Source organism: Heliangelus exortis, chromosome 15, assembly GCF_036169615.1.
Source record: "Heliangelus exortis chromosome 15, bHelExo1.hap1, whole genome shotgun sequence".
NCBI lineage: Eukaryota > Metazoa > Chordata > Aves > Apodiformes > Trochilidae > Heliangelus > Heliangelus exortis.
Genome location: NC_092436.1, coordinates 6,804,908 through 6,832,487, shown reverse-complemented (window position 1 = coordinate 6,832,487; position 27,580 = coordinate 6,804,908). Strand labels below are relative to the sequence as shown.

The following is a 27,580-nucleotide window of genomic DNA, read 5'->3' as shown; positions in this document are numbered from 1 at the left end:
AAGATGCTGTTCATGAGAATGAGGAAAGTTGGGAAATACACAAAGCTCTTGGGTCATGCAAGCAGTCTCAAAACAATTACTTGTTTTGTAAGGACTAACACATGAATCAGAATGGAAAAGAGCACAATTTTGTATGTGTGTGTTTGAGAGAAACTTCACTTATTCCTCCATAAAGATATAATAATATTATAAAATTTAGTTTCTACAAAGCATAAGCTGAAAATAAATAAGGTTTCTTTCCCATGCTGGCATTACCATTGCACCTAAGGAGACCGACCCCAGAGAAATAATGGAAAAGGAATATAAACTGCACAGTCATTTTCTTCTGAGACTATTTTTAATTTAAAAAAAAAACAACAACCAACCAAAAAAAAACACAAAAATCCCCCACAAAAAAAACCCACCAAAAAACCACAAAGAACAAAGTCTATTTCTTTAAAACATTAATAAAAGAATCCTGCTTGTTAGGGCAATGAGCTTTCCTAAATCTAATCCATCTTTACTGCTGTGTTATTACCCTACTGTTTTCCTATAATTAAAATATGGTGGGTAGTTTACACACAGGAGGGAATAATTGTATTTGAAAGAAATATTCATAACGAAATTTTCAAAGCTCATTTTTTTAATATCAACTTTTAATAAAGAAAGCAATATAATAATGATATTTACCATTTATGCCACATACAGCAGCATTTTGTCTCTCTAAATAGTACAGATTTCATTCAACAATGCTAAAACATACCCGCCCCTTCAGCTATGATCATGGCCTGCAGCAAAAAAACTGCCAAATCTGAACAATCCTGTTCAATTGAAATTATAAAGTATGGCTGAACCTCATGCTAAAGAACCTTCAACAAAAATTGTGTTGTTCTAAAAAGAGAACAGAACTTGCATGTGCTGTGGTTAGGGAGCACCCCAACCTCAACTTGACCAAGACAGGAGGAGGAGATCTCTAAGGAAGACAGAATGAGGTGGGTCACTGCCTGTTCATTTTTACACTGTGTTTACTCCAAGGTATCCAAGCAGATTTGCACAAAGTCACGGGCAACCTTCTGCTAAAGAGCTGCTATCACTGGATGCTAATGCAGGTGGACCACAAAGAGAAAGGTTGTTAAGAGCTCTGGTTCCAGCCCTGTAATTAGATGGGCAAGTTCTAATCTTTGTGAGGGCTGCCAGCTGCAGGCTGAGCCCTCCAACACTGACAGGAGGATACAGCATAAGCCTGCACTGGACTTGCGTAAGATTTTTTTTCCCCCAAAAACCCAGTACCACATAATTCTACCAGGCTTGTCCAATATCTGAATTAAACTGAGTTCCTTTCATCTTTATATCACTGGAAAGTTGAATGCTGGATGGTGGTTTCTACCTCAATTAGGTTAGGTCAACTTCAGGGTGCATTTGGAATTCAACACAGACTGGTGGCTTTGGTCCAGATTCAATCCTTGGTTTGACTTAAAAATCAAAGGTTTAAAGGTAGCAAACTTCACAGAGCTTCCTGCAGTCCCAGAGCAGCACAGCTCTGTCATAAATGAGCTGGGTAAATGCACCTGGCTATGGGAAACAGCTGTGGGACAGGCAGGTTTTATTTGAGGTTACCTCCAGCCTGTTTTTCATAGAGCCTGTGCCTGGTAAAGGCATTTAAAACAAACTGAGGATCAAATACCACATGAGTAGTGAATGAATGCATCAGAGGATACACTGAACAGTGACCAACCAGCCCCACATGAAAGCGACCCTGCTCTGACAGCCCCATGTAAAATCAATAGCCACACATCAATTTCTTTAGGGCTTGAACATTCAGAGAAAAGAAAAAATGAGAAAAAATTAGTGATGCCTTGCTTATTAAAAGCCATGGAATGGAAGAGGTTTAATTTTACAGAAATTGTCTCCTGAGGAGAAAGGGAGCTCAGGGTTTGATATGGAAGCAGAGTGCAGGGGCTACAATGTCCATGAGCAGATGGGTCTTTTTTTCCCTGAAACGGTCTTGCTTCATCTCTTCCTCCACCTCTTCCACCCTTCTCCACTCCCATTATTAGCATTTAGAACAGCCCCAAGTTTTTTTGAGCAGGTCTGCTCTGCTCATTGAAGTACTGTGAGCACTTATTTGCTATAATGAGCACTCATTAAATTCTGGTAAGTGCCAGAACTGTCCTGTGGAGTTGAAGAGACTCAGGTTTTGGAATGAGAGCTCAGGGGTAGGAAGATATTGGAAACACTACATTTTTTTACTAGAACAGAACTAAAAACTTTACTCTCCTTTTTTTTTGCTCTGCAAGCACTAGGTTAAATCAGGCCTGCTAAGCAGCATCTATTGCTTACTTAGTACTCAAATCATTGTGCCACCTCAGAATGACTCTTAGCTCCTCTTATCAGAACAGGAACAAATTAAAGATTTTTTCCATATTTGCATCTCTCCTCATTTGAGAATTTCCCTCCATTTGTTATTTAGAGATAAAAGCCTGCCTCTAAAAATTCACTTAGCCAAGTGGTTTTCTCAGCCTCGGGGAGTGGTGTAATAGAGATTGCAGAGCTGGATCCAAAGCAGCTGGTGAGGCTGCAGGAGCAACAGGAGATGAACAGGAGCATACTGGGACAAGGACCTGCTCTTATATTTATTTCCAATTGGCTGTGTCAGAGACCCTGACAAATGTGGCCATGCCTATAACCATAAAGCAGTTTCCCCAGCAGGATTCATTGTCAGACAGTCTGGTTTTGTCACCAAAAGCTGTTCAGCATCCACTAACATTAGAAGAGATGACTTAACTAAAACCATACACAACTAAATTTCACTTTGGACTGATCTCCAGTGAGTCACAGAGGGTTAGTGACTAATGAAACTGAACTAGACAAGAGCATGAAGATCAGTTCATCCCTCCAAAAAACAGTGTATATCCTAGAGTGGGACAGATTGGTGCTGGAAGAGGGAGTATCCCTAGTACTTATCCCTAGGAAATGACCCCTCTGCAGATGGCCTGCAAAACACAAAGCATCAGGAACAGGCTGTGAGGGAGAAAGGAGCAGACAAGTTTGACCCCCATCAAATAGCTGAAAGCATGGCATTAACATACAGAGGTCATGTTAGTCTGAAGAAATAAAGTTGCATTCCTGAAAGTTAGGAATCTGAAACCATTACATTTGTACTTGGGCTGATAGCCATACAACTGCCTGTATGATCAGTGTATGACCAAGTCTTCCATCATCTCAGAAATACCTGCTTTTCAACTAAATTCATCTGAGATTAAATAACTGATCTAGTTAAGCATCAATTGTTCTGGTTTTGCTCTCTCTTCATCCACTTACAGGAGAATTTTGCGGATTCCTGCTTTACAATTGCTCACTTCCTAAGCACACACACACTGCAATCTTCTACACACCTTGGCAGCATCCTGGTTAGAGAAAATGAATGCTACGTGGTCCCCTGACACAGCATTTTGTCTGCTGTACATAGTAGGTCAGAGATTGTTTACTTAAATTCTCATGGTCCATTAATGACATAACATTGGACACAGCTGTTCAAGGTTTGACAAGACCAAAGCAGAGAAACTGCTGCTGAGAGACTTCAAAGATGCTGCTCACATCAGAGCCTGGCTGGGAAAGTCCTTGAAAGTAGTCTAGGAGAATTTAGCCTTACAGCTCTCTCATAAAGTAAATCCAGGATTAGAGCCTCAAACTTAGTTTCTCCTGAAGACTCAAATGATCTTAAAATAACTCCGTCAGACCAAGACGGCAAAAATTGCTTTGAAGAAGTGGGGACCAATAATTTCATTCTCACTCTGCCTGGCCAAATAATCTACTGAAGAACTAGAAATTGCCATTATATAAGGACTCACTAGCCCTGGAAGTGGGGCGTGCCTGGTTAATTACATCCTGACTTTCAGTGTGTTGAGCAGGAGAAATGACGCTCACCCTATAAAAAGGCAACTCAAGGTCAAGACACTCCTTAAGATCTCAAAAGGAATTTGAACAGAGTTCAAGTGATGCACAGAACCCTCCATGCCCAGAAGGCACCATCTGCCCCAGTATGATCTGCCTCCCAGTACAGCTACCCAACATTTTTCAAGGGGCTTTTGGAAAGCTAAGCCTGGTTGGGGTCTTTGCAGCGAATGCTGCTGGCAGGACTGATGTGCACCAAAGAAGGGATGATAAAGATGCTCCATCTAAGTACCACCCACAGAAAGCCACTCTAGAAATGTTATTTTTCTTCATGACACCTCTGGAACCACATCATTATGGAACAGCACAAATTTTCCCTAAGAAAAAGGTAAATCAAGTTTCTCAACTTCCCATTCATGAAGGAAAGCAGAAAGTCCAAGAGAAAGGCTCAAACCCATTCCCATGCCCTAGTTCAAAAGAATTTATTACTTTTAAAACACTTCAGAACTGAAAACTGGAGGAGGGATGGTATATATTCTTTACATATAAACATATAAATATATATAGCCAGTAGGAGGAACATGATTTGCAATGCTGAGCTCAGTTTGCCTCAGTTTGGCAATCCTGCCCACAACTTCAGCAGAAAAAGAGGATCGTTGGTTAAATTTGTTCCTCCCTGTAATAATAGCTATCCATGGCAACTAAAATACCCTGTTATTGAAGCTGTATCTGAATTCATGCTCAGAGGAAAGACCACCACCCTCCCTCATCTCCCCCAGCCCTTTCACGGTAACCCCTACTTACAATGGTGAAGTTCATAACCTTCAGAATCCAGATGGTCATAGCAAGGTTCACCAGGATTAAAATCATTAGGAGCAGCACAAAGAAATAGAGGCATCTCTTCCTCCAGCCATAAATCCCCACTTTGTATATCTGGGGTCCTTCTGAGGTCTGCATGGTGCCGCGGTGTGCGTACTGTTCCTGAGGCATCTAAAATTATCACAAAGAAATAACCATATGTATTAAGCAGAAAGAAAATGCCAATGATAAAAACTCCTTTTGTCTGTGCCTCTGGGAGGGTTTTGTTTTTTCTTTTTTCAGAGCTTACCAGCTGGGTAGTGTCTCTCTCAATATCTTGCTTATACATTATTTTTCCTCCTGCTTCCTCTATACAGTAACATACCAAAAGGAAAATTTACGTGTAAAATGTATGTAAAGATTTATAAATACACCTAAGGACACTGTCTAACAGTATCCTATGGAGATGACTCTCAAGTGACTCTGCTCATTGCCCCAGGTTTTGCAAGCCAGGCACTCCAGGGCCTCTACAGATCCTGAGGGGACAATTTTGCATGCGTTTGGTAAAAGCAGTTGAGTTCAGCAGTTTGTTTTGAAGATGCAATATTACTTCTCAGCAGCTTTAATTTAAAAAAAAGTAAAAAATCATCTTGAATAAAATCATTCCTTCCAGCCAAAGAAAAAAGGCAAAGGGGAAATGTTTGTCTTTCCTTCCTTGCACTCTCAAATCTTTCTTATCCAAATAAAACTGAAGCACAGGGTTCTCCAGCTGCCACATCCGTAGCAAATCATCCCCAAGTATCTATGCTGGTTTACCAAGGACTTCAGTCCCCTGGGGGACACAGCATGGTAGAACAAGAGCCAAAACCAAGAAAACAGGGAGGGAGAGAGGGAAAAAGCTGGTGCTAAGGAGAAGCAGTGCATCAGCATCCTCAGGAAGAATTTGCTTTACAGTCCCCCCTGCCTACACACCAGCACCCAGCTGGTTTCAAGCATCTGGGGATCTGACTGCCCCCACTGAGAAGGGAAAGAGATGGGTGCTTTTGAATGGCACTGCAACCAGCTGGGGTGGGGGTCTGGAGCAACATGGGGCTGTGATTATGGAGGTATTTTGTGTTGTATGAATCAAAGTGTTACATTTCTGCCCTTCACATTGAGGCACAGAAAGCCACTTCCATGGGCTTGTCCCAGGGGTCAATTTCTTACATTTTCAGACTTTCTTGATGCACAGACTGATATCACATCATCTCTAATAACACGGTTTCCTGAGTGCTTTGCATTTTAGACTCTAGACAGATTAAGAAACCACCAAATGCATTCTTGGACTACTAATTCAACACCACAGGCTTCTGCCTTAGAGTATCTGGCATTGATGTTTGTATATAGTGAATTACAAAATAGGAGGAAACAATGAGAGCTCCCATCTGTGGGAGTATGAGCCACAAGGGCAGAATGAGACAATGGTAGAAATTAGATGCTTATTGATAGCAGATTATGTTTGTTTACCATTAGTTTCCTGTTTTTTCCTTACTTTTTTTCTAATAATAAAATACAATGTGCAGTTGTTGGTGGTGCAGAGCCCATTTGAGGCTGATGAAAGGGAAGTTTCTTCATGGTACGACTTTTATTTCAGTAGCATTGCACCAGGGATGCAGTTAACACTTGAGCTTTGCTGCTGCAATGCTGAAGCCCACACAGCCGAGGCAAGGACTAAATGAAGAATCTTTTTTTTCACTGCTCCAGAAATTGCTAAGACCTGTGTTTTCCAATGCTGCCTGATGCCTACACCCTGCACCAGGATCAGCCACCTCTCCTTTCTTCCATGAGCCTTCACCACTCACCCAGACTGGAACACAGTCTTAGATATTAAATAAATAATACATTCAGGCACTAGATTATTTTCAGATCAAAGGCACTGACACCTCTTCGTATTTGGACTTACACAGCAAAGCTGACTTAGGATCATATTCAGGAAGGAAGTGTTTAGGCTGAGGAGGCCCCTGTGCTCACATCATTGCCCTCATCCCACCAGTGATGATTCTCTGCAAGGTGGAGCTGCTCATTTCTGCCTTCTCCAATGTTAGCAGCTGTGTTAACCCTCTGCCCCTCAAAATTCATGACAGTGGCTGAAATCTAGAACATTGAAAAAAAATAGTAACAAATGAAATACTCCTATAATTTTTCTTGCAGGCTTCTGAACCATTGCATTTTTAGGAATTTTTTTCCCTATACGTTTAAGCACTACAGTCCACCCCAGGAGAAAAAGAAGGTCAGATTTGTGCATCAGTGGAGTGCTGCAAATGAGATGCCCAAGAGAAGACCCTGGGTATCAGCTCTGACCATCTTCAGGCAGCTCCCAAGCTGTGCTCCCTCCTTTCAAATGAAAGGGATGCTGCCCATGCTCTCCAAACTAAAAAGCCAAGCCTCAGCCAGCTTATCCATGCCTCCAAGCCACGCCTGCTGGTTATTTCCAGCTTTCTCAGCTGGTCTGAAAACAGGATCTCACATCCCCCTCCACACCATGCCTCATTTACAACCTCAGCCCCAGCGAATGCAGTGAAAATCTGCAATGTCACTTAGTGCAAATGGTCAGAACATGTTGGGAGGAGCCAAGGCTCATGGCAAATAAGCCTGTTCTTAATATGGGTTGGCTCAGCCAGTTTAGCCAAGGCACATCACTGAAGGAAGTTCACCCTCTATACTGCAAACCCACCCAAAGCTCAGGCAGACTGTAGCTTTTAACAACAGAGAGCAAAGTTGGTTACAACAGATCCAACTCAGTCTACATCAGTGGTTTTGCTCACAGATGCCCAGTCAGCAGCTGTGGAGGGCTTTGCAGCACAGAGCTTGTCAGAGAATTGTGGGGTCACCAAGCAATACACACACTTGGAGAAAAACAGGGCTTTTTACATAACTACAACCAGTCCTACCTGTGCAAAGGGAAAACTTAAGCAATAAATTACAGAGTTCCCACTACATGGGGGAAAGTATAACCACAACTACTGTACAGCCAAAACTTTATTGCCTAATATTTTAACAGCAGAACCCAGAGAGCACATATTAGATGCAGCCTGTCCCTTGGAGAATATGAATAAATTGCATTGCTAAGCCTCTCAAATCATGGAATAAGTTGGCCCAATAAGAAAAAATATGAAATGCCCAGCTAAAACCAGCTCTTTATTACAAAACTTTATTCTTTTAACACTTTCCTGCATTTGTTTCTTATTTCTTATTTCTTTACTTGCACTCTCTTGGGTGGAGAAAATAGCATATCCAGCTGGGGCAAAACTTTGCAGACATCAAAATAATTTACAGGAGGAGAACACAGTCACAGAGAGAAACTTATGGTCACACAGCAGGCTGATGTTGAGAATTTCTCTGTCTCTGATAAAACATGTAGCTCACATCTGCCCTAACAGGGATAGATCAACTAATGTACTACAACATGCCTGATGTGTACAACTTAGTAATACAGCATTAACTAATAAAAAGAAAATAATATAGGAATTATATGTAGCATGTTCTTCCTATACAAGCTCTCATGTAGCTACATTTAAAGATATATATGATTCCTAGCAAGCATTTCCTCCCTCCTGAACTGCAAATATCAAAAGAAAATAGTCATGTTTGTAGGAAGAGAAGACAGAATGATGGACAGAGTGCTGATGTGTGTTAAACAAACAAGTAGAGTAAGTCAGCCTCCAAGAAAACTACACTACTGCTATCAATAATCTACTCTCTGTGGGAGGGAAAAGTATGCTAGTCAGAATTTACATTTTGGCAACTTCTCCTGACTCAAACATTAAAAAGAACGATGGTGTCAGAAAAAAACAAAAAAAAAAACAAAAAAAACAAGTTTGCTGTGAAAGGACATCTAGTAGTTCCATTTGCAAGGTACCTGCTTCCCCTCCCCTTTCAATTACTGAACTAAAGGGAAAGACTGCTAATTGTTTAATAGGATTATTTTTTCTTCAAGAAAACACCAAGAACCACCACCTAGTTTCATAATAGTGTTGAAAAGATAATACTGAATACTGAAACAAATGTAGAAACTGAAATAGAAGCACTCAAAAGTCAAACCTGAAAGTGTCTGCCTGACATGAGAGGGCTCAAAGACACAGGTGCACAGCACTGGACCACCATCAGCACATGTACCATCCCACTTACAATATAAAAAATGTAGTGTGCAAAATCTTTGCAATTTAGCCACAGATAATATTACCGTGACCAAAAAAGTATAGACTGGAATCTCGGTAATTCTTCAAGGAACCCTTGCTGAAAAAAAACCCATAAAAAATAAAGGGTAGTTTTTGTTCAAGAGCTGTACTCTGAGTCCTTATAATGTCCTTTGAATGTTGCAAACAGGGCCTGGTACAGAATCCAGTCCATTTAGAAAAGCTATTCATCCTTAGCATACCTTAGAGATAAGGTCCATGTCAAGAAAGATTTATTTGTTTTTTTTAAGACCACTGACTGGAAGAGTCATGTCACTACATCCTCTGATCCACACAGGCTTCTCAGCTGATTACTTCTTGCAAAGAAACTTCAGCTCTTTCCTTCAGTAAAGCTGGAGCCAGGCTCAACTGAAGGGCATCACAAATCAGAACTGGCAGTGACTTCCAAAAAGCACATCAGACCCCACCCAGTTATGGCAAATGTTTTTTGCATGCCTCTCTCCCTTCCACCATGTCCTGCCCTGGCAGAAAGCTTCTCACTCAGGGCATGCTGCCCGGATTAATGGATTCATGAGGCAGTATAAGTGTTTTATATGCACGAGGATGGATAAACATCTCTCCCTTGCAAATACTGGGGCTGCAACATCCCCTGGCTGTGCTGGCTTTGGAGGCTCCATGAGGGCTATGAACAGGGTGAGGCATAAGAAGAGGAATCATTAATGTTTCTGACCCATGGGGGTTTCTTTGATCAGTACTTAAATGATGTATGTTTGGTAATAGAAGGATTTTAAGCTGAAGGGGGATGCAGTCTGGAAAGGCAGCTTCTCTCTTAGGAGCCCACTTGACATTTGCTGCCAAAATCAAAACTTCTCACTACAGCACAGATCAAGAGCCCCCAAGCTCTGCACAGCCAACACAGCATCTCTCCTCTCTGCCTGTTTGCAGAGGTATAACAACTTTGTCAGAAAAATGAAGAGCATCGGATGCCAGGCTAACCTGCAGCATGGCGATGGGAACATTTTGAGAGATGAGAGAGGGGTCCAAATTCCCTTGGGCCTTGGACCTATATCTCCCACAGCTGCCTTCACTTTGTGTCTGTACCATCCTCCCCTTTCTCTTTCTTTGAAGAAGAAACCTTTTCATTTGGGATGAAATGAGAAAAGAAACCCTAAAAACCTTCAGATGTGCTCTTGCCATATCACTGGAAGTCAATGTATTTGTATTCATCAGCTGTAAATCATAGAATCATAGATGCTCTACAGATTCATCCTCTTTAATTTATCTGTCTTTTAAGAGTGCACTATCCACCAGGTTCAGAAGAACAGACATTTCTGGAGCATGACTGAGAACAAAACTTGGCATGAAGAAGAGTGTTGTGAGTCATCTATCAACAAGACTTTTTGCCTCTCCACTCTCCATAAAACTCTCTCTCAAGCTTTACAACCCCAGTCCCATTAATCCACCAGTGTCATGACCCAAATTCCTCTATGGCCCTGCATAGAGGTCAGACCACAGCCCACATCTCCATAAGAGGGAATCAGGCCCTGGAAAATTACTTTTTGCTTGCAGCTTGGCCAGCAAGGGCTGAGCATCAGAGAAAGTTTCCTACTTCTGTCGAAGCTACTTCTGTTTTCATCCCTGTACATGGGGAATGGATCTTCCACAAATTGGGAAGACCCTTCTCACCTAATGCCCGCTTCTTGAGTATCACAGGAAGGAATGTGATACATGGCCAAACCACAAAAAGTGTAAGGAAACTCCTAAGGAATGTTTTATTCTTTTCTGACTGGTTTCTATCAGTGAGATATATCACATGTAGGGTTGTTCAAATATCTTGCCTGATTCTGGCAAACATAAACACATCAACAAGCTTTCCCTGGCCTGCTCAGTCCATCGGTGCCTGGTCTATCAGGAAATAAATCTTTTCCCATCCTTACCTCTTGTAAGTTGAGGAAGTTGGACTTACCCATCACAGGCACCTGGGGAGACCTTGAAAGCATCCTCATAAAGCATCTCTAATCTAGATCACTCAAATGCTACAGGCTACGCTCTACCTCTAATATTTTGAGAACTCATGTGATTTCCCCAGTTGCTAGGCCTGTCATCATTTTCACAGCAAACATATTTGAGGATAAAGGCACTGCAAAAGCCTCAGTTTATAAACCAGTGTCTTTGAGCAGACTGAGCGAAAAGCTGAACACGAGACTTCTGCTCTGCTCCATCACTGCACTGCATTCATGGAGCACTTGCAGTAAAATTCCAAACATATTAATATAATAAATATATTAGAGTTTGTCCAAACAAAACAAAGCAACAGGAAGCTTCATCTCTGAATATCATCTCCTAACCCAAAAGTTGTATTTTACTATGATCCTGCAGGAGTCTGTAAGCAATGCAGTAGTACTGTTGCTCCTGTTCTCTGAGAAGAGAAACATGTCTGTTTTCTTATTTATGAGTGTTTCTTCTCATTCAGACTTTAGTCTTGATAGTTACCTTGTCTTGATATTTTTCTTTTTCAGAATATTGAGGAGAAAACAGAAAGGGAAGTTAACAAGGAAGAGAAAGGTTATGCAGTGAGTTCTTGTATGCATCGAGCTAATCAAGAACAACGAATGTTCTTCTGCAAAATGCCCCACAATTTGTAGCTATACATTCACCTGCATGCAAACTTCTAACAGCTTTGCTGCATACACACTCTGCTTCCTTTGCACCACTCAGAAGATGTGAAGCAATCAAAAGCCTATATATATCTGTGCCAAGTTTTTAAAGGCACTTTCCCACTGGAGTGTCTCAAAGCAGGATGAGCAAATAAGAGAACTACACTAAAATAGCCAGCAGCAGGTGTGAGAGCAGGGGGCTGTGGGAACAGCAAGAGGGATGTAATCAGCTGACTATGAAGCAGAAAGCCAGCTCCAGGAGGTGATGCTGTGAAGACTTCTGTACCAACACACTCTCACCTCACAGTACTAAGAAAAGAGATATGGCTTGTAGGGATGTGCAAAGCAGGATTGTAATATGGATTTATACAGATGGAATCCAACCTGCAAGGCACAAAGTGAGAACTGTGGGCTTCAGCATGTGCCAGGTTCCAGAGTACAGGCTCTGCAGTGATCCTGCTTTCACAAGTTGAACTTTGTTCTCCTGCCTTTTCCCTCCACATGATGTGCTTACCGAGCCTCTCCATTTGTTCATTTGCACAGACTGGAAATGCTTTCTAGTTTGGTCCTGGGAAGGACCAGGAGAAGGAACACACATATTAGAGTGTACTATTGGCTCCTATATGCTATTGGCTTCTCTATATGCTTCTCTATATGGAGAGCCTCCAACTTAACTTGAGATGTATAACATTCTGTCAAAAAAATGCACACATGCAAAAATGCACACACTCTTCAGTGGTTTGGGATACAAAGCAAAGCTTGAATACTTGACTAGGGTGGAGCTGCAGAAAGGTCAGTCTGTTAACCAGAGGCTCAGGAGCAGCTGTGAAAGTCAAACCACCACCTCCTCGCAACAAATCCAGCCCAGGGCTTTGCAAAGAGCCTCCCCTGCCTTGTCTGGACTCACACCCACACACCAGTGTGGGTTCTTGGGACATTCCATGATCCAGACTGATCCCACACCTGCTGAAAATCCTGCACTATTTGTCTCATCCAGATGTGGATCAGGAGCACCCCTGAAGCTGGGTGTGACAGCACAGCCCTGGTTCCTGGGTGCCAAGACAGACGTATTCCCTTTCATGTCTTTGTCTCTCTGGCTCTTCAGTGCTGATAATCAGATCTGGGAGGTGGAATGCTGCATGATCAGAGGCAGGAATGAGAACTTTTTTAAAAAAATAAGCATATAAGTAGCAGTGAAGAAGATAATAGGCTGGGTGTCTAAATTAACAGCTGCTAAGCTGTTAATGCTTGAAGCAATAGAGCTTCAAGTCTGCAGGGTAAGAGGGCAGTCTGTGAAGGACCAGGCAGTACAGATAGTATGAGACCTTCATTTAACACAGCATTTTCACTGCAGGTGTATTTTCTGCAAAGTGAACTTTGAGTTTACCAAGCCACTTCATTTTCATCAAACACTTCCCTCTTCCACAGCTTACGTTGGTCCTTCCTTTCACTCCCTTCACATCCATTGGCCTCCAGGAAGCTACATGTCTCTCAAAGGATGCCCTCCTGACACCCCAAACAATCAAGGTCCTTAGCTGAGCCCAAACAAGGCATTTCAGCTGATCATCACTTCCACAGGAGCACTAAGGTATAGTGGCAAGGAAAAGGCGCTCCCAAACAGTTTTCCATCACACAGAATCTGTTTGCATTGGACCAGATAAAATCCCCATTAAAGACCTGAATCACCAAATCCTGTTCTTTCAAGATGGGGTTTTCTGTCTGCCTGAGCTTGGCATTATCCTTAGGAGTTGTCTATGTACATACTTGCCCAGCATTACTGGGAGAAAGCTCTGGCCCTGTCACATACTGGTTCTGATGCATGTTGGTAGCAAACCTCACTTTGTTACTGAATTTTTTGGATGGTCAAGAGGAATGACTGTTTGAGCCCTGTTTATGCAATCCCACAAGATGCAGGCAAAGCAAACAACCAGTCTAGTCTCATGAATCAGAAGTGCTTAGTGCTGTCCCACTGTATAATTTAATATCTCTATTCATTCCTTGTTGAAAGAAAGAAAACAAAAGCCCAGCCCCAAACCAAAAAACCAGCACCACCATAAAGCATGGCTAAACAGCACTTTCAACACATCAAATAACATCACTGTGAGGATCTGAGGAAGAGGTGCTGGCAGAGGCAAGGAAGTTTCTAAAGCTGCATGAGGACAACTCCTCCTGACACCTCCATCTGCCCTAAGGAACGTGCTATATCCCAACTCCCAAGCATGAGCCTGCCATATAAGGTGCTGATTTCTCTGCACAGGCAAGAGAAGTTTTAATGCTTCAATTGAAAGGGTGAGAGAACATTGTTTAAATCTGGCAGGCTCCTAAAGAGAGTGGGAGCTTTTCATCACAAACACTTATTTGGAGAAAGAAACACAAACTAGAAGAGAACTTGCAAATAGAACAGCCCCTAAATGTATGTTTTTTCCTTCTAATCCCCTCTATGTGGTTTCTGTCTGTGCTATCTGTTGCAGTTTTCTAGTGCTTCATAAATGCTGGAAAAAACCTCCAGAGAAATCACAAGGCAATGACTATTACTGAGTTAGTGCCTGTCCTCACAATTAGCTGTACCAGGAACTGTCAAATAACCCCCAAACAAACATGCTTTCAATCCACAGAATACCTATAGTACAATGTACACATAAATGTATTTATCGAGACCGTATCTCATTTTTCATCAAAATCTCTAAGTGACACATAGAGCCAAACCTCTCAGTGACTTCAGGTCATATACATACTAACTCTCCAAAACAAAAAAGTTTGGAATTACTTGGTTGCAGCATTCACACAGAGGCAGTGCACAGGAGCTCACTGCACAGGAATTACTACTGAAGCAGAGTTAGCCAGAAACCACCACCCAGCTTCAAACTACTCCCATCCCTTCACAAATATTCCACAAATTCCCATTCTCAACTTTTCCCCCTCTAAAAGCAAGTCCAAAGCAAGAAGCTGCTTTGAACTAACACAAAAGAACAGCAAATGACCCTGGCAGCAGCAGGATGGAGCAGCACAGCTCTTACCTCTCCCTCCGAGGACAGATGAAAACCCAGAGGGGTGCTGGATACAGGGGGGAAGATGCAGCGTGGCTTTTGGAGCAGCACGAGGCCTGGCCTGTGTTCATGAGCTGCCCCTGTCAGATTTTCCAACAGCAGAATTGCAGCCAAGTCCCAGCCCATGCCTGAAGAATTTCCTGAACAGCGTTCCCGTTCTTTTTCTAACTGCTTTGAAACCACACTGTCTGTACTTCAATAAGGCTTTGTCAGGCCAAGTTACAGCTACCAGGCTGGCTCCAGATAGCGACTGAAAACACATGTGTTTTGCATTAAAAGCCTTCTTCTCCATGCTCACATTCAAACACAGACACCCCCCTTTGCTCTCAGCCATGGAGCCTATATGCCTTTGCAGCTATAAGGCTAGGAGTTTCTGTTAAAAAGAATAAAAGGATTATATTTGTGGGAGTTTTCTTTGGGAAGAGGAAAGAAGGGGCTGTAGGGGAACCCATTCCTACACCTAACACCTCACCCTGCCTTGTAATGTTTTGCTGGTATCAGTGGTCACAGGCACACAGCTGAACAGGCAGCTTTGCCAGACCCCAAGAAGCAACAAAACATAGGAATTAAAATTTCAGTCCACGAAACACAGGAATTAAAATTTAAGTTCACCACTACTCTCCTCTTACCTTTCCCTCTGTCTCTTCTAAAAACTGTGAGAAAAGAAAGCATATTTTTAGCATCTCCAGACTCAGTTCAGTGCATCAGAACTGTATCCTAATCTTGACACATACTCCTGTATCTGCTTATACTAAAAATAATACAACTGTTTTTGAGTACTTCATCCCTCTCTTTCCAGATGTCCTAACTCTTAAAAATACATTTAAGCACCTAGCATTTCCTTTTAAAGAGCATTAACATTGCTCTGGTGTTGACCTAAGGAAAAGAAATAGAAAATGTAATGTTATACCTTTCATCAGAAGGGGTCCCAGTTCTTAAAATCTGTAATCATTTCCAGATAGCACCATGGGTCAAGGCAGCAGACGTGGGCTCTGCAGCTCAAGATGCCCTGGGCTTGGCATGTGCCTGTGAAGCAGAGCTGGAGTAGATGTAGAAATACACATGGATGTCCTCCTTATTCCAACACAGCCAAGTCCCACCAAAGATGAAACACGGCAGCAGAGTTGTCAAGGTAACAATGTAGAAAAAGAGACAGTTTAAAGAGAGAGTTGTATTTTTCTCTCTTAATGTTCCTTTTCAAAACCTTGTACTCCACTACCATCAGGTTATTCCGTTCTGTGATTTACAGAGTTGCAGCAGCCAGATGAAGTGTTTACAGGAGACAAATGCAGCTGGGTATTGGAAATAACTGAGAGCTTTATGTATGGCCTGATCCAGAACTCCTTGAAGGCTGCGGGAAGCCTGTTGCCTTCCATGAAACGTGGATTAGGTCTGTAGACAGGACTGCTATATCTTCACAAAGGTGATATCTGCCTCACACACATCATCAACAAGGTCTTTAAAAACCCCCACGCTGGTCAGGAAAGGCTGCAGCACTGCATCCATCCAGCCTGGTTTGAGAGCTTCTGTGGTGACACAGTGTGTGGCTTTTTCCTGCACCCTGCTCTGCTACCAAAGTGCCCTTCACTTAACACCTGCAGAGACCTGCACACTGGTCAGCAATAATTGCCCACACACCCTGGCAACATGCAGAGGCCAGATTTTGGCAATCTGGACCAGCACCCAACTCTATGGACTTCAGTGTAGATGCATGCAGAATATGATGCTATTATTGCTGCACTTAAGACAATATGAAACACCTGGTCATTCTGTCTCAGTTTCCCAGACTATAAGCCAAGCAAAAGCAATATACACTGCCCACATGCATGCAAATTCTGGTAATAGAATTTCATATTTGTTTTCATGGCTTGTGAGGAGTCAGTTTATGTCAGAACAGAAAGCATACACTTTCGGACTTCAAATCAGGAGAGCAGTTAGAAGAGGGTCTCCTAAACTGAGAGTAACAGCTGAAACCAACGACACCTGAAACCTTTGGAGTTGTTTAGTGTAAATAAACTGAAACAGAAAAAATATGAACTGCAGATTCTTATTATTAGATTTCCAGTTGTACAAGATTTCCAGGCATCTGCAGAGCTGTTTGTGAAATTATAGCAGGCCTTGCCTGCTCCATGGTCGTAGTGCAGCAAACCAGTTACATATGGAGACAGGCACTGACTTCACTGGATCCATGTGTGTTCTGAGTTAAGCACATCCTTCATTGCTTTGTGGTTCAGGACTTCTGGCAGCCTTGCTGCAGCAGGACCAATAGTGAAATCATTTACCACATGGCAGAACAGTATTTTGAAATTATTCTGTTCTTTACAGAAATATGGTAAATCAGTGGTTTTCAAATCTTAGTGTGTGGACCCCTAAATACTTGCCAGTGTAGGAGCACACCCCTTTAATAATTTAAAACAATGAAATTTCTTGGTACCCTACACAAAATTCTCCTTTTTTCTTTGTCATTTTTACAGTTCCCTTGGGAATAGTTCACATCCCATACGTCTGTGGACCACAGGCTGGGAACTACTGCTGGAGATACCTTAATCTGTTATTAAAATTGTAAATGATATCTTCTGGTTTTGTGTCATAATTTCTATCTTCAGAATATTTATGCAGCTAGCAGCATACTGGCAGGTAGAGACATGGGAAGACAACAGCATTAATACAGCATTTTTTTTTCATTGGCATAATTAGTAGGCCGAGTCTATAAATATTCACATGAAATCTGTTGGGAATCACACCAGTCTAACGGATAACTTAAGGGTGTCTCACTTTATATTGCATTAATGCCTAACTATTTTATTATCAAGTAACATATAAAATGCTCCTTCAAGCTAAGCCACTTTGACTAGGTAGGTTTTATCTCTTTCTTATTTGGGTACAGGGTTTAAAGATGCTTCAAGCATCAGAACTGTGGCTCAGGGACTTTTTATTTTTCTGTTATTAAGCTATCATCTGTGTTAGTGCCAGTGCTACCAAAGATACATGAACCTTGCAAGCCTAAAACTTAAGTTGATGTCAACATAACTATCTGTGTTAACTGCTGTTATTTCTCAGTACCAGCAGAGTTATGAGGATTTAGAAAAGCCTACTAAAGCTCTTTGGGAAGATAAACATAAATTAATATTACCCCTAAGCTCTAATAATTTTGTAGCTAGAGATCAAAACATGTAGGGACTTCCATTTTGTGCAGGAGATCCACTCCAACTGCATCCATGATTTTCTACACCAGGAAATATGTGAGACCTACAAAAAGGCAGGAGGGAAAGTTCCTTCTCTACGATTTATACCTGTCCTGCATTTTGGCATCCAGCATTTTCTAGAAGCAGCTAAGAATTATTTAGTAGCTACTGATGACTTAGCAATATTCATACCTAATTGGTTTTAACTTACAGTATCTATTTGTATAAAAATCAAAATTCCAGGGACTTTCATGCCATACAGATTTCCAGGCACTTACTCAAATATTCCCCAAGCCTTCCTAAGAAAATCAGGGCAAAAAAAAATATGTGGAAATAATCAGCATATAAATGCAGGTGTGTGTGCACCTGGAGTGGAGGAAGAAGTCACAAAGAAATGTTTAATATCTGAATGAGATAATTAAGGAGTCCCTTGTTTGAGCTTTTCCCCCAGATGTCTTTTAATCCATTAAATCTCTTGAAATATCACAACAGGATAAATATAAATGTTCAAATGTTTTTAAACTCTGAATTACTAGAAATCAGCTGCCTAACTACTATTATTTTAAACCACCCTCAGCCTTGGACTCCTGTAACATCTCTTGAATATGCATGTATAAAGGGAGAACCCAAGCCTCATTAGAGTTCCACCTCCTTAAATGTGGAATTAAGGTACCTGATGAATATGAAAGTCAGCTATTTTTGGGTCAGGAACAGCAAGCTGTGGGAAGGCCATCTTGATGGTTTCTTCCAGCTTTGAGCATCCAAAGAGGATGGAGGGCAATGTAATGAGAAAGGAAGGAGAAGAGGTGAGGTTCCTAACATTTGTTTAGCTAATGACAGTATTTATTGGAGAGGAGGAAGGAGGAAGAAAACCCCTCCCTCTCTGTGTGCATGTGTGTGCAGGGAATCTGATTTGATGGGAAGGAGCAAAATCCTATTTAAGTGCTGCAGCTGTGAATGAATGAAGGCACACAGGTCATCAGGTAATCACACGCAGAGCTGAGATGGGTTTGTTGGACAAGTGAAAAGGAAATGGGAGAAAAATATAAAAGCAGTGTGTGCACATAGAGCAACCAACTGTGCTGGAAGAAGCCAGACCTACAAATCCTACATCCTCACCCACTGCTCTGGTTTCTTCAGAGGAGATAAATATAGCTACATTTTAGTAAGAAGCTGTAAATATAGGGCTAGTTCTGAGGTACAAGATCTTCTAATTCTTTGAAACTACAGAGAGGCAGAGATAATGCCACTGTAGCCCTTCTTGCAGGCAGACATTCAAAGGTGGTCTGAATTTCACACAGATGAAAAACTCCTGTAATGACAGAGGTAATCCTGAAGTGGAGACCTTACTTCCCACAACACTAATTTATTCAGATTTGACTACTAATTTTTGAGACTTCTATTTATATGCAATCAACAAACAGCATGAAACACAACAAGAAGTCCTATTATAGAAATTTTGCAGGGGAGGCAGTGAATGGGAGGTCAGGACAGCAGTCCGTGTTGCTTGCACAAGGCTGAAAACACAACGTGAGTTCAGTTTAAGGGCATAAAGAACTGAACTTTTATGAAAGAGGCATAAAGAACTGAACTTTTATGAAAGAGCAGACCCAGACAGCTGCTTGTCAGGGCCGGGAGTTAAGAAACAGCATCTCTGCAGCTGCTGTGAGACAAGGATCAAAGTTGCAAAAAGTCATCACCAAAGGCAGACATCTTCCACTGCACAGGTCCAGGAGAGATGTAAAAAAAAAAAAAAGGATAAGGGTGGACCAGGAGATAAGAAACTCAAATATCCAGTGTGCCAGAACAACCGCAGGCTCATGCTTAATATTGCACAGGTTGATGTTACCAGCACTGGGAGCAACATACTCCTAATGGCCATTTTCTCCTTAGGGCCCAAGACTCCCTGATCTCATAGGCAGAGTGTACTGTGCCTAATCAGGAAGCTCTGTGCCGTGCTCCTTTTTCTGCAAAAGCAGCAGCAGTGTTTACCTGTCAGAAAAACAGCCACAGGCAGGACCTCATCCAGCCTTCCCCCTCCAGCCCCAGCCACTGCTTTGTGATTATTCTTATTATTTGAGCCATTTGCAGGCTCTTCTCAGGAATAATTTAAGGCCAGTAGAACTTGTTAGTAGGTAAAATGGAAAGTGTTCCTTGTCATTTCTCCAGCAAGATTAATGTAATTATTCTGAATCATTCTCAAACTATGGTGGGCTGTAATTTCAAGGCAATATTACTCTTCGAGAGCCCTGTCCTTCCAGCCAGCATGTGTCATACTCCTCATCCAGAAATGATTTATCAATAATTAGAAAGGTCTTCCTTTACAATAGAGCCTCTACATTTGCAGCATGACAAAGAAGTAGGATGGACACAACCATATAAAAGGTGCCACTTCCCTGGCTTCTCCCCCTCTGGCATAAGAAATGCAAGAAAGAAAAAATAACTGTGAAGATTAATTTCATATAGGCAATAAGAACAAATATTCAGTTGGCCAGGCCAATAACTGTTCTTCTATTAAAGTCTTAACAATATCCAAATTTATTACTCTTATCTGAGCAGCTTCACCATTGCATCGTTCAGGAATCAAGTTCACAGCACAGAGCTGCTCTCTAAGCTTCAGATACTTGCCCTGAAGCAGACAAATCTTCACCTCAGCCTGCAATAATCATCTTCTGGGAGAAAAGTTTCAGTTTCTCTGCCAGGTCAGCCATGGTGAGGATTTTTGGAGCATGGATATGCCATGCTGCTTGCACGTAATGCAGATCATGGCTGCTGGTCAAGCAGAGCTGTTAGCACTATGTGCCTATCATGGTCTTTCTCTTTGCAGTGGTGACTATTTTTATTCTGCCAAGAAAGAAGCTCTGCTTGTTCTTACACTTAGATATTTAGATATCCTGTTATACTGCAAAGTTTAACACCACCAGATGCACCCAAATTTGGGTACACAGAATAATTTTTGGAGGCAGTGTATCTGTATTTTTACAATGCAATTAGCAGGACTCTTCCAGAACACTAACAAGGCAGACTGTCAGTCCATGAACATCCTGGACATTGCCATCAGTTTTAATGAGCTGTGGTGTGTCATTCTGCTTGCTACAACTTTTTCACAACTATATGAGCTTCCTGAGATAAGCAGCAGTGACCTTCATATACAACACCTGATCCTAAGGAGAACTCCTGCCCTCCTCTTCCCATGACAACATTCACCACTCACCATCAGGCTAAAACCTGATGTAAGACACCCACTCTAAGGTAAGAAGCAATCAGACAAGAGCTGGTAATCAAAATGATGAGCAATCTTTGGCCAAATTTTGCACTTTCTTTCTCTCTGCTTCTATTTTGCAGGAAGTGATGAGATACATACTGTTCACAAAGCAGCTCATGACAGTGTGTAGATACTTGGGTATGTAGCAGAGTAACAAATGATTATGCTTATACATAAATAAATGCACAAGTGCATGTACACTCACACACTTCAAGTTTCAAGAGAATGAGGGGGAGGGTTTATAAAGCAAAGTGATAGAAACATTAAGATACACTCAGATGCTTTAGACTGTGTGAGCCAGAGAGAAGGAAAAAAGATGTAAAGGCCTGAGAATAAATGTATGTTTGTATGTGGGTAATCATGCCTGACCTTTAACGTATGACTCAATATGGCAGAGGCATATTTGTGAGAATATTTATTCCAAGGATCAGGAAAATGTGCAAAAATCCCCAGCTCAGCTTTGTCTACAGAGAGCTACCTTATGGCCTCTCAACCTCAGCATCTCTGCTACTGCTACTGGCAGGATGTTGAAAAGGGTAAGATGCCTTTTTATTGGGAAATCCCTTTATCACAGTAGCTGTTGCCTCTCAATTGTTGAGAGCATTTCTTGTACTTTACCATACCTAACCAGTTTCTTGGTAGCTGGGCTTTTTGTGGTGTTCAACAGTGTTCTCTTTCAACTATTTATCTAATCCAGCTTTATCTAATCCAGTAAGGCTTAGCCCTTACTCCAGTGTCAGAGAGGGCTACTGCTGCTTCTGAATGTCTTTATGAACCAAAAAACTCACACTAAGTAGGAGTTTAAAAATGGTTGGTCCTCTAAGAGTATGGAAGAGAGAAACAAATGTCATGTCCCTTCCTCTGTAGAGAGTCACGCAACTCAGTCCTTGGCCCCATTTTTTCTCCTGTAATCTTCTAATTACAGTCCTCAGTCACCCATGAGCACAGTGACCCTACAGTTTGGCAGCAACAGGATCTTTTTTTCATTAGTAGGACATGGGGAAAATCTTGTTTCATTTGTGTATTTTGGAGTGAAACTTCATCACTGCTGTGATTAATGTTAACATAATTTCTGTCCTAAGTTCTCCTTTCTTTCAGGCTAAAAATACCCTCCTGGATTTCCTGGTATTATCCAATGAGAATTACAAAGGGAGTGATGGCAAGGAGAGAAAAAGAGAGAGAGAGGCTTTGTGTCTTGCACCCAGACTTACTTTTGGGACAAAGTAGCTCTCAGGAAGATAAGAGAGCTGTTTCTTTCTAAAAAGTGCAAGGCTTTACCTGCCCAATTTTCTCCCCAAACTACAGGCAGACATTTGTGCAGATGCTTCTCAAAGAATAGCACAGTTCTCATGCTATCCCTCAGAGATATATTTACAGTTATAGTTTAACTCTATGAAAGAATTAAATGGTAATTTAAAAAAAAAAAAAAGCTTATTTTATTTTGTTTGTTTTCCAGGTGCCCATATGGATTATTTTCATTGTTCAGAAATGTCCTGCATTCTCAGTTTCTTGGGTTAGGTGCATATTCAGGCTGGCGTAAACTCTCCCTCCACTACAGCAGGAAATAAGCAAAGAGAAAAACGAAACCCCTTTCCCACAAAAGCTATTTCCAAAAACAAAGATGACCTAATAAAACGCTTAGTGTTTTTGTAACCTCCTGCTTACAGAAGATCAGCACGAGAGAAATAAACCCTGAGGATTTACTCCCAACTGTGAATTGATAAGTAGAGTGATATTTAAGTTATAAGTAATGTATTCTTACAGGGGGGTTAGATGTGAATTCTGCAGCAACAGCTCCTGTCTGAGAAAGCCAGAGGGTGTTTCCCAACATGCTGTTCCAGCAAGAGAGCATCTGTGCCCTGGGACCAAGCAGCACTGCTCAGTAAAACCTCCTCTTCTCACCCCTGCAGCTGTTTATCATCATCATAGAAAAATCAGGAGCAACTTAGCAGGAGGTTACAGAAGCCTCCATCCCTACTGCCACACAGAGGTTAAACCAATCTCCCTGCAACACAATAGAAAAGCTAGTGCATTTTTTTTTAACTTAAATCATTCAGGTAGTTAGGCTTTAAGGAAAAGCAGGTGGAGGAATGTGCTGTTTGCAGAAGATGCTGCTGGGAGCCCAGACTGTAAAAGTCCCAGAGTTTTATGGGTTTATCATCCCAACACATAAACTTTCTCCTCTAAGGGCTTCTTTTCACTAACCTTTTTTTTATTATTATTCTACAGCTGGAACTTCATGGCCAATCTCTCAAAGGTTAACAAGCCTGTCCAGAAAGTGCACGAAACAGCCTGGTTACAGTCTATGAATTTTAATGCTCTACATTACAACAATGTGCTATTTTTATACCAGAGAGCAGTCTACAATCAGCACTATTTTGGTAACCGTGGAAGATACGACAGAGGCCAATGAAAGGTGCAGTAACAGTTGTATGACAACTCACCTGCAAGTAATAACAGATCACCATAAAAATGGAAGTGTAGAGAGAGGGGAAATAGCAAACTGTGGAGATTTAGAGAAACTCCAGCAAGGGCACCTCTAGCCCCAGAAACCAAGTAAATGCTGTTGTGCTATAGCAGGTAGGCACACATTTCAGACAGATTGTGATCCCCATATGATATTAGTCAATCTTTCCTTGATAGGTTTCAGAAAGCCCCTCTGCTGTCTTCCTAAGAGAAATGACACCTTTATGCTGAAAGTTACAGTTAGTTGCAGGAAAAAGGGCAGAAATACACCCATGCACTTTGCTCATCCACTGTACACTCAAGCTATCCGTGTATTTTGCAACCAGGAATTCTTGCAGGCACAAAAACATCTCTCAGACACATTCTCTCTAAACAAACATGTTTTCGAATATATTAAAAAAAAAAAAATTTAAAAGCTGGCTACCAGATACACCTGTTGCATTTCTTCATCCACTGCAATGTAACAATCTTTAAGTGATGCTTGTCTCCCACACCTCAGCAAAGAATTTCTAAGCACCTTTTGATGAGAGATTGTCAATGGGCCAAAATCAGGCCCCATCAGTTCTTTGGTGGTGCAGAGAGCCCTGAACTTGCTTCAGAACTGGGGAAAAGGCATTTGCCACACCAGTCTTAAAGGCTGAGTAATTCTTGATTCTTGCTAAGGAGCAGATGACCACATCAAGCCTGTGCACTGACAGCTCAGCTCTGGTTGGGATCCACAGACAACAATGGTGCAAAAGGTATAAGTAGAGGCTTCTGGGTCAGTGGATACACCCAGAAGCCTCCCTGCAAACAAAGCACTTGAGTACAAGCTGTGTTTTAAGTACTCTCTGCAATAAACACTTCCATTAACATTTGACATAACTCAAGTTACATGCAATTCTATCCACAGAAAAACAGAGTACCAAAAGAATAAAATATTGCAAGAAAAACCTGCTTCAGCAACTTCTCTAAGTGAGCACCAGAAGTCCATCAGCTTTATGCTTTCTCCATCTTTTTATCTACTATTTTTCAAAATTAAACCAGATTGACAATTTCTTGCTGGACAACTCAGCAAAAGGTATGGACAGTCCAGGCAAAAAGGCTGGGATGGAAATTGGAGAGTAAGGGCTAGCAGGTCTGCACTAAAATAATGCTACTTACACCAGGACCCTGAGATAGTTTAGCCCTGTCTATCCTAAATTATTTGCCCTCATTTTATGTCCTCATAAATTACTGTCCTCTGTCTAAGCTTGAAGAACATGAAATAAATATTGTACTGCATATAAACGATGCACAATATAACTGAGCTTCTAAATTCAGAGTTAGCTGAAGATACCAAGTTTATTTTCTTTCTTAGTGAACTGATGCCCTCTAGAAAAAAGCAATAATTATCTGGCACAAAGAGAAGGAAAAATGGCATGTTGAATGGCATAAGCATTTAGTAAAAAAATTACTGAAACACTGAGGAGAAAAAAGCTTTAAAACTGCTAGCCTGATTAAGACAGCATTATTATCTGTGAAAGGGATGAAAAATAAAACCCCTCCAAAAAGAAAATGAGTTGAGAAATTTGTTATACACTAATGCCATCTATCAGACATCAGTGGGAGTAGCAGGAAAAAATAGTCAAATGAAATTGAATACAACAAAGAGAAAAGCAAGAACATGCATGGAATTCTACATGGGATGTATCCAGGGTATAATGAAAGCCAGAATACAGAAAAAAACATAAGTGTAATTTTACAGCAGAAGACCAAAAGTAGCACAGAACCCTAAAACTTGTGCAGCTGTGACCATGACCCTGTCTTTGGAGAAACTTATTTTCAAAGTCTGAAGACTTTTTTGTTTGTTTCCAGTATCCTTCAAACTTTCCTTTCAGAAAGCCATCAGAAATAACAAGCATATGCCTGGTCAGTCTCAAGACAGTAAGAAATTGATGCAGCTACAAAATCTGCTACTGGTCTTCATCTGCTGATGCAGATGCATGTGTGCACAGAAAGAAGGGGACAGAGAAAGCAATACATGAAACCAGCAGAACACAACATGGAACTCGACCAGGTAACAATTCCACTTCAAAAGGAACATGAACGTGCCTGTTACTTCAGAACCAGCCCCATTGCCTCCAGTGCATAAAATCACCCAAACTGACAAAGTATGTGAGACATAAATTTCCTATTATTTCTTTATGAAAATCTTCTAGAAACTCTGACGGCTAGAAAGAAATATATTGAGATAATCAACTTTACATTTGGGGTGGGTTTTTTGGTTTTTTTTTTTTCCTATAAAAAGCAAGGGCTTTAAGGAAGAATTCTAGACGTACTTACACAAAACAGCTAACAAAGGCACTATCCAGACATTCTGCCAGTATTTATCTCTTTCCAATCTTTCAGAAGGACAGAAACAAGAGCTATTTATCTGCCCCACTTAGCCTGTCTCTACAGTGGAAAGGTTGAAATGAAGCTGTACTGAATAGCCACTGATTAAGAAATTGCAGCAGGGCTAGAAGTTGCTGTTGATTCAAGGTGAGAGGAATTGCACTGAGCTGGGGTTGGTTGGCAATGCACAAGGAGGAATTTCCATGTTGTCAAAAATCTTCTGCTGTGTCTGATTCTGGCATTATTTCCTACTGGCTCGTTAAGGAAAAATCATCCCTCCTCACACTGCTCTGGTGCTTCCCTTGCTCTTTGTGTGAATATTCCTTAAGTGCAGATAAAATGTTCTACAGTAGCAATTTATTTTCGGTCTTTTACAAAAAAGGACTGCAGACAGCCAGGCTTTTATATTAGGAGCTGGAAGCAAGTGGGTACAGAAAAGCCTCCCTGCCAGGTCTGAGTTCTCCTTCTGTCCTTTGCTGCCTGTGAGATAATAGCCAGAAGGCACCACAAGGACCATATTAATATTATGCTGGTTCCCCATAGTTTGTCTCATCTCTATCACTGTAAGAGCCTGTAGTAAGGTAGTAGTACCATGTAGCCACTCACAGAATTTAGTTATGAAGATCCAAACCTCTGTTTCTGAACTGCAAAGAGAAGTTGCATAGGCAGTCCCAAAGTGGGCAGAGAATCAATACTGGGGAGGAATATCTCATTATTATTATGCAATACAAGTCTAGGATTTAAATAGCCTATATTAGAAGACCCGAGACAAGCCATCAAAAACCTTTTATTTCCTACCTGTCTGGCTTTTAAGCTTCCAGCTCCCCAGACTAGTTCTTATACTTGAGACTGAACTCTTTTTTTATCCTACCTCCCAAAATTGCAAATGCAACCATATTTAAGATCATTTGCTCACCTCTGTATTCCAGAACAACATTCACTATCTATGTTCTTTACCAGGATGCTGGCAGCACATGGGTTAAGGAGACAATTAGTTGAATGAAAGACATTTCCAATAAATCAGCAGACAGCAAAAGGGAAAAAGCACTAGAGTAATTTTTTCTGCTCACAATTTCATTACACTCCTGGCTTTGAGCCATTATAAGGTAAATCACCCAAGTCATGTTAAACAGACATTTCTGAAAGGATTGTTATTTAAAGCACTTTGTAAGCTATACACCTTTTTTTGAATGGAGAATCATGTTTATTTTTTATGTCACTTTATGTCCATTTAAAATTTTTCAAAACAAGAGCTACAGTCAAAACTATGGCTGTAATTTGGCTGCCAACAGCACAACATGGCATTGGCCTCAGTGTTGTCACCAACAGCTCAAAATCCCCTTTCCCTCCTGCACCAGACATGACAGCAGCACCCCAGAAAATAGACATACACCCCATTCTTTTGTTCCCTTTCGGCAAAAAACCTTGGAGTTCTGCTACCCAAAATGGAGACTATTACTTGTATTACCTTTCCCTCGTCAAGTCTTCTCAGCTGATGAGTTTCACTAACCCTCTCCCTGAGTTTTCATATCCACCAGCCTTTGGTATTCACTCACCTCATCACACCTTCACTCATAGCTCCTCATCAAACATGGAAAACTGCAAAAATATCCTGCTTTCAGCACAGGGAAGACTCCTGGGATGAAACCACCAGAGCAAGGGAATAGCAACTGCTGGCAAAAAGATTTTAGTTTTCACAGTATTTTCATTCTCTTTCTTCCCCACGACACCAGTCTGATCAAGAGGAGACCAAGTAAGA

General features: G+C 41.3%; 1 protein-coding gene across 9 annotated transcripts in view; it reads right to left on the bottom strand.

Moving 5' to 3' along the window:
* The window catches only part of SGCD (sarcoglycan delta), a 306,709-nt gene that overhangs the window by 114,806 nt on the left and 164,323 nt on the right, over nucleotides 1–27,580 (bottom strand). For 8 of the 9 annotated variants that reach the window (XR_011728933.1, XM_071759133.1, XM_071759132.1 and 5 more), the window contains one exon: nucleotides 4,678–4,863. Coding sequence is in view for 8 of the 9 variants with exons in the window: in XM_071759133.1 (XP_071615234.1) it covers nucleotides 4,678–4,863 (186 nt within the window). In the remaining variant the exon portion in view is untranslated. Of the gene's footprint in view, nucleotides 1–4,677; nucleotides 4,864–14,520; nucleotides 14,611–27,580 lie in introns of those variants that run through there. The other variant, XM_071759131.1, reaches the window with a different exon arrangement.